Source organism: Falco punctatus, assembly GCF_963210335.1.
Source record: "Falco punctatus genome assembly, chromosome: 5".
Taxonomy (NCBI): Eukaryota; Metazoa; Chordata; class Aves; order Falconiformes; family Falconidae; genus Falco; species Falco punctatus.
In genome coordinates this window covers 37452524-37460921 of record NC_137584.1, presented here as the reverse complement: position 1 = coordinate 37460921, position 8398 = coordinate 37452524, and the positions used below count along the sequence as shown (strand labels likewise).

Below are 8398 nucleotides of genomic sequence, written 5' to 3'. Positions count from 1 at the left end.
AAAATAATGAAAAATAGACTGATGGCAAAAAGGCCTCCAGACAGACAGGGAAATATTTGCTTCATAGGCAGCTAATAATTTTCTCAGAAATTAGTTGTTTTGATTAGTTTGGATTCAGACATCTGAACCTTGTTCCTCCTTCAGGAGTTGATTAGTGCTCTGTGAGCTCAGAGACCAGCTGGGCTGTGGGTTCCAGCCAGGCTCTGTGTTCACAGTGCAAAAAGTCAGGAAATAGCTTTATTGCCTTATGATATAAATATCAGCCTTTGGAAAACTGTCTAAGCTTTAGGAACACTGCAGTCCAGTCAATAATATGTCCATTATCTTTCAGCTTTTTGTGCCAAGTGCATGTCTTCTTAAGTGTTTGTATAATCCCCAGCACGGCAGAGGCTCAATCCTGATTGAGAAATCTATTGTACTATAAACCATAATGATCAGTACTGCGTAACCGTATTTATGCATTAAAAAATAAAAGGAAAGTTTAAAACATGATAGATAAAACTGTAGCAATAATTAACGGGCAATTATGAACACTGTTGTGTAGAAGTATTATTGACATATTTATATATGATTCCAGTTCTGCTTAGAAAACCATAATATAAAACAGAATGTGTATTACTTAATAATTCATGATGTCTGCTCACTAAATAGTCATCAAAACCTTTGTTTATTCTGTTAGTGCTAGCCTATCTATAACTCCTCTGAAGTCACGTCCATGCAATACTACCAGAATTTATATTCTTTGTAGCCCATAGCCATAAAAAGAAAAACATGATCACTCACACTTTGGAAATGTCACTGCACTATCACTTGTGTAATAGCATTCAGCCACCAGAGGTGACTTGATCATTCAACCCTGAAAAGCAAATATTATTGCTCTTTCATCTCATACAGACTTGTGATTCAGGATAGTGTGGGAGGGCAGACAGACAAATGCAGTTAAGAGGAGATTATTTAAAAAAAAAAAAAGATGAGGATCTGTCAGATTTGTTTCTGTTTCATTTTGAAAAAAGATACTTTTATCATCCTTTTCCCCCAGAAAAGAAACAGCTGCAGAATATTTAAACTAGCCTCATTCAAAAGCTAATTACAGTGGAAATAAAGCCAATCTGGATTTGAAATTAATGGCATTTAGGCAAACCTCTCCAGGAGGAATAAGATTCATCTTAATCTGAAGAACATCTCAAAACTCCTGCATTTTGCTCAGAAGCGGTATTATGTCAAAAGTGTGTATCAATGAGAGCATATATTGCATAATTAAAAAGGAAATAAATACCTTTTCAGCAATTAGTCATGATGATTTCCTTTTCTTTGCATTCACCAATAATTGTGTACAAGTCAGTTTATACTTTTATAGCATCTTCATACAATTTACTATCAGAAACCTTATTGTTAAGGTCAGCTATAAAATAAACATTTTTTTTACACAGAGCTGAGACATTAATAGAAAGGATCTAAACATATGGCAATAAAGTTCTTTTTATAGAAGTACATGAAGCAGAGATAAAGAAGGGGGGTAATAAGCTTGGCACAGTAAAATGAGCAAAGACCAGGCTGCAATGATCAGCTGTAATAAGACCATGAACCTTTCTAAAATCCAAAGGGCAATTTTGACTTGCGTTGAGCAACAGAAAGTAAGTCATGAAAATGATGGAAGAGGAAGGTGATATGACTGCTCCCTGGAGTAAGAAACTAGTCAGCCATCCTGAAGTTTAGAAGGGAGAGATTTAGGATGACTGTAAAAGAAAGACCTGGAGTAGTCAGGAGAAGGTGTGATTAATGCATGGGTAACATTTTGAGCAAAGGTTGAGGAATTTGTTAAGAACAAATTCTGACAACAATGTTCTGAAACTGATCAATAGCAGACAAGCAGGGTTTTTAGAGACACAATCTTTTATTACAGCAGTGGATTTGTTTGTTGGATACACAGACACAAAAGAAAAGGAATATGTAATGTCAAAAATGAATCCAATTTTTCATACTGTGCAAAGAAAGTAAAGATCTGAGTTTAAAAAACCTCTACACTCAAACCAAAAAGATCGTGGAAGCACAAGCATGAGGACAAAGGGTTTATCTTAGATAACAATGTATCTGAAACAGTAGTTGCAGAACTACTAACAGGGAGCCGAGAGCAGGTAGAAATCCTAGCATCATATCATCTGAAATGCTGATGTGCACTATAAATGCAAACTGCACTGGGATTTAAGTACCCCTGAGCACCTCAGATCTCTTCCAGCGTAAACATTTTACAGGCTTATGCTTCTCTGACAGGTTAATTAGGGTTGCAATTGGAATGTTCCACATAAGGGCAAGCAAAGGTATTAAGATCTCCACCAAAATAAAACCAGGATCCACCAAAAATTGAACAGGAATCACAGCAACAGTAAAAACCATGAGAAGAAAGGGGAGCAGTGCAGGCTTCCAGACCTAATTAATACTACCTGTAGCAATGCTGCACAAGGCTTAATGAGACACAGTACTCTGAATGTCAAAAATCATAGTTTTCATTTCTCTTCATTGCTCTTCCTTAGCCATCTAATTCTCTTTTCATTGTTTTCTGGGACAGACCCCCCACATCTATTTAATTTACTAGTTTTTTTCTCATCCAGAACAATGAATGTGGGGGCAAGGCAAAAGCAAGCTGACTAATGGGTATTAAGGTATCAAAACTGCAATTACCAGTGAAGCACAACACAAAGAGCTGAAATCAAGGGTTTATGAAAACGAAAAGAGTTCTAGGCAACTACAGCACTATTCATCTTACAGTGCAGAGATGTGACTGACTAACCCGATACTTTTCTGTTATAAAAGCACAGATTATTAACACAAAGCGTAGAAGAATATTTAAAACACCTGTAATTCAGTACAGTACTTGAAATCATGCCACGGGGAATATTATTTGTTCAATGGCAAAAAATAGGGATTAATAGAAGAAACGTAAGATGGTTAAGGAATTAGCTGGAAGGAAGATAGCAAATGGTTATAGTAATATAAAAGAAAATGGAAGGAATTTACTAGTGGATTTTTTTCATAATTGATCTTGAGGCTAATCTCGAAGTTTTATTAACGATCTGATGAGACATGCTCATAAAATCTGTGTATGGCATAAAGTCAGTAGTATCTTCAATACAGGACCAGGATATTGCATCTGTAATTTGGTGACCTTAGCATCTAGAACAACAAAAAAAAAATATTAAAATGAACTAATATAAAGTGCATAGTGATATATTCTACGATTAACAGAAGGAATTTCTGCTATAAACTGGATATTCATTAGCTGGAAACAAACAAGGATGACAAAAGCTTGAATGTGTTAAGTGACTAAAAGATGACTCTGAATCAAAAATGTGGTATGTTTATGAAAAGAACAAAGGCAGTCTGTGAGGTACATCAGTGAGGTACATCCAGTAAGTAATGCAATAGTGGGCAACACAGCTGTGAGGCCTCATCTAGAAAACAGTTTACATTTCCACACATTCATGTGCAAGAAAGACACATTCAAACACCAATTGGTCACTGACCCAGTGTTAGTAAAAACAGCTCTGATGGGTAGCATATTCCTATTTACCTGTTTCATCAGTTGTTGGATTTAAGTTCATGAGGATGATCTAGCATCCAGGCCAGTGCAGGCAGTACATTAGGAAGTACAACATAAACAGTGAAAAAGGTCAAGAGGCAGAATAGCTGACCTCTCAGTGGGGTTCAAAAAAGTGACAAAAGACATGCTTATTTATCGTGCAGAAATACGATATATAGTATCTAACCCAGGAACTCTTCTTGTCTTAGTAAATTATTTTCTTCTTGCATATATTTTCATTCCAAAACATGAGTTTTGAAAGACAGTTTGGCAACACTGTGATGGGCTGGCTGCAGCCCCAAAGACTCTTTATGGCTATAAAATCAATCAAGGGGCAGGCTGACATGGGTGAAGGAAAACAATTCTTGAATTGATGGTTAATTTCTTTTGGATTTTTATTAAGGGAGAGTTGGACTTAACATACTACAGGAAGTTGGCTAAAGAAACTTAAATCTGAAAATATCCATTCACGTATGTGGAAATATATTTATTTCTTCTGTGATTAGTATGTTCTGAGTTTACCAATAAACTTTGGTTTAGGGTAAAACAATTAACATGAAGGGATTTTAATCTGAGAATTGCAAGTTTTGTGTCTTCTGTTGGAGATAAATAGCAACACAGCAAAACCAGATATATATTTTCAGAAGAGGTGGATTGAATTTAGATTTGACTAGAAAATCATCTTTGGGTTAAGGCATGAAAATGGGAAGTATCAAGGTGATATTTTAGTTGCATTTCTAACTCTGTCACAAATTACTACCATGACCTTGAGTAAATCTCTTAATCTTCCTGTGTAATTGTTTGGTCACCTATAAAGAGGGAATACTAACAGTTACCCACTTCTCAAGAAGGCATGGGTTTAAATCAGTTAATCTAAGATACAATGTATGTGAACATATTCCTCAAAGAGAAGGCATGTTATCATCACTTAAACTAAATATTAAACAAAAAAGACTAAATAATTGGAAAATTAAAACCAAAAGATTCTTGACCTGACAGAATTTGCCAGCAGACAAAAATAAATGTAAATATTATTAAGTTTATCATTATAAACAGAAGTATACGACAAAGACAGAGAGAACAGCTAATATGAATGTTCACAAGTGATGAAAGACAAACAACTCTGAAACTTAAGCTTTGAGGTCTGTACTTAAAAAAGTGGTTAGGATAAAACCCAGATGTCGTGTAGTTTTGTATGTATAAAAATGTCTTCCACCTCAATGACTGTTCCAACAATAACTTGCAAGGCTAAGTAGGAAACATACTAGAACACCGTCATCCTTAGTATACATTTCCATTCAACTGATTTCAAGTCAACAGAAGCAGAGCTAGATTATTTCTGACTATTCTTGAGTTGAAGCATATCTATGGGAAAAAATGAACCAGTTGGGTCAAGGCAACATGCCTGTCTCATTTGTAGTCCACCTTTTTCTGTAATTCATTCACTGAAGTACAAGTTTGAATAAATTCTGGTATTTCAACCTGAATTCAGGAAAATGAAGTAGCTGTTGTATGTGCTAATCCACAATATGCATCAATGAAAAGCTTTGCACAAATATCTATACCGGAAAGAGCATCTTCGCAATGTAAATGCAGAGCATGTGCTTACTGCTGGACATTGGGCCCACTGAATTTTAAATGTATTTAGGTTCAATAGAATATAGTACTATAGTATTTGAAGAGACCTAAAAATGACAAAGAAGTTCTGGTTTATGGTTATAGCTGTTATAAAAAGTTATGATAGTTTTACGACTAATGATACTTCTTCAACCCATTCCTTAGGTATTTTCCTATTAATTACACAGCAATAAATTTCTGGCTGTTTTGACCAGGGAACAAGATGAGAAGACCTTTGAAAGTTGGAAAGTTTACATTTTTAATGGAAAGATGTTTTTATGGTTCTTACATCTTCAAGCAATCATAATACATAAACAAATAACAATCAGCCATAGGCTATCTGCATGGTCAATCTGTGACAGAATAGGGAAAAAATACTTTAGCAACAGTTGGTAGACAATCTGATTTACAACCCATGTGATGTCGTTGCATGACAGCATACATACTATGTACAGAAAAATGAAAAGTGACTGATTTAGAAAGGTTGTTACACAGCAAAAAAAGAACATATTCATGCATATATTCATGCACATATTCACTGAGAGAGCAACCGAGTCAAAAGACAGCACAATTAGAAATGAAGACAAGCATTACAAGAGACATTTATTTACTCAAAGGTTAGATTACTATGCACAGAAACAGAAGATGCAGTTGTGAATTCATTCAATGGGAGGTTTCCTATTAGCAAGAAAGATTCAAGGGTATGAAGTAGACACAGACAAGATAGGACTAGAACAGGAGTTAGGATAGATGACATCTTTTCAATCCATTCTAAAACGTTAACTTGGATGCCTTCTGAATGGACAAGACAGAAAGGTCTAGGACATGGGATAAATTGACTGTTCATTCAAGTAACAAATCTGTTAAATCTGGAGGTATTGCAAACATAAGGGATACCACAGAAAAAAACCACCATCATAACACATGAAATATGGAGAAGAAAGAACAAAATTAAATTCACAGGACAAGTATAGCAAGATTATTTAGAAAAAAATGTCCAATTCACATATATTCTATAATAGCATTTAGTGACTGAAAAATTTCAAATGACAGCAGATAAGAAAATATAAATGCAAATATATATATCCACTTCATAACCATACTAGCTCAACTATTTTGCAGTCCTTGGACTTTGCAGTGATCTGAATGACAGAACACAAAGGTGTCGATTCTCAAGGCCAGCTAAACTTCATGAAGTACAAATATGCCACCTTTATATTCAAGTGTGTTCTTTTAGTGAATGTCAGAGCAAATTCTACGGCTGTAAATTCATACATTCCCTCTCTCTTCAAAGAAAGTCACAGGATTTCCAAGCTACCTTGTTATGACAACTTCTCAGAGAGACTGCCACAATGTCCAGTCTCTCTGCAATTCCCTCTATGCCAGAACTCAGGTTATTCTACTGGGGTGGAATAGCTGACCAATGACTATCAAAACCACCGACATGTACAACTGAAACGGAACAGACTACTCATTTGCTCTGGTAGCATCTTGGACAACTTTATTTCAGGCATGATATTTCTTTCCACTGAACTGACTCATCAGGCAGAAAGACCCAATGGACGTATACATGCATGACCTAATATATTATATATACAGGGCTGATGCAGTTTTGAGCTGCATAAGCACACAAAGCAAAACAAAGTAAAAAGCAAAGTGGCATATTCCTCTTCACATGGGATTATGAGATCGTGGTTAGAATTGCACTGCAAAATGGCGTCATCTATAAATTGTAGCAAAGACAGATAAAGAAAAAGCAAAATGACTAGAGAACTGAAAGAAATAAGAGCAGAGGAACGGTTAAAAAAACTCAGGCACAATGTCTAAGCCTTTAACAAGATCTTTTCTTTTACATGCATGCATTTGAAGAGAAGTTTTTCAAATGGAGCAGTTACTGAAGAAACAAAAGATGTTCTTCTCTGTGATGGCAAGATCCATTTGAATTTAGTTCAGCAGCTGTTTGATCTGCCTGTTATTGAAATGAAACATGGTATGTTCTTTTTATTTCTGGTATCAGGTTTCACCTGAGATTTTTAGCTTAAAAGAGGCATTGTGGTAGAATAATTACCCCATACTATAGAAAACCAAAATAGCTAACTTTTTTTTTGAGAAGTATGTGTTTTCCTTTGCCTGAAATACGGCAGAGTATCTCTTGAAATCATTTAAATGCTAAGTAACTGCAGAACTACCTCTTATCAGAGTAGTATGTTAGATGCCTCTGCAGAGGAAGGCTAAGAAAATAATCGGTACACTGTGTTACCTGGAAATAGTGCTTCCTTGAGACCTTCTGGCATTTTGCTTTGCTCATCTTGACAAGCATGTCTCAGACCTGACAATAGAGAGTAGGCTGGAGAAAATCTGATTCTCAGAATATTATATATAGATGTATCATTTAGCATTTGGAATTCTTTTAATGTGAGATAAACAACGAAGCTCAATGTTCAAATTTGCCAATCTCACATTTCTACCACCCACTACTGACTAACATGTAAGGACAGAAGCAGCTAGGGAAACCCTAGCCCCAGACTGATTTCTAAATTACCTTGTCTCTGACTGTTCATGTATGCTACCTTCTCAGAAACATATATACTGTTATTTTTTAGCCATTTTTCTGTAACCCTTCTGATTACTTTTCTCATTGCAGTCTGAGTATATTATGATCTTACAGTACACAGTACTTGGCTGTAATTATGATGTCTCTGCCTGGTTTCCACACTGAGAGATGCATAAATTACCCTCTGTCTTACCCCTTGTCTTAGCCCCTGGCAGGCTAAGACGTATTGGCTTAATCACTATACTCTGTCTTATGAGAAATATATTCAACTGTTGGTGAAATCAAAAAGAAAAGGAAATTAATAATATAAGCTATAGTTTTCTAAATAATGATGGTTGCACACCAGGCTGCTATATAATTAGGCTTACTGACAAGAAAGAAACTGGGCCTGGGATGTTACTTGTGCTGGCACCAAGAACAGTGGGGAAAAGAAATGTAAAATATGCACCATTCTGCCATTCATACTCTGCTTATCTCCTTGTTGTTGATGAGAGCAGAGGAATGAAGAAAAGGGGCCACAAATACAACACAGATCAGGGGAGCTGCCTATGTGTGTCACCAAGACACATTGGGCCATTTCAGTTTTCCCCTAGCTTACAGCAGTTTCTGAGACTTGTTCCAGAAGATAAGGATATGCAGGTTTCATACTT

The 8398-nt window shown here is 35.8% G+C and overlaps 1 protein-coding gene across 1 annotated transcript in view; it reads left to right on the top strand.

The window, feature by feature from the left end:
- The window catches only part of LOC308064280 (WD repeat and coiled-coil-containing protein-like), a 36384-nt gene that overhangs the window by 13682 nt on the left and 14304 nt on the right, over positions 1 to 8398 (top strand). Inside the window, exon 2 of the mRNA XM_080388513.1 lies at positions 7064 to 7184. Coding sequence (XP_080244639.1) covers positions 7064 to 7184 — 121 coding nt within the window. The remainder of the gene's footprint in view (positions 1 to 7063; positions 7185 to 8398) is intronic.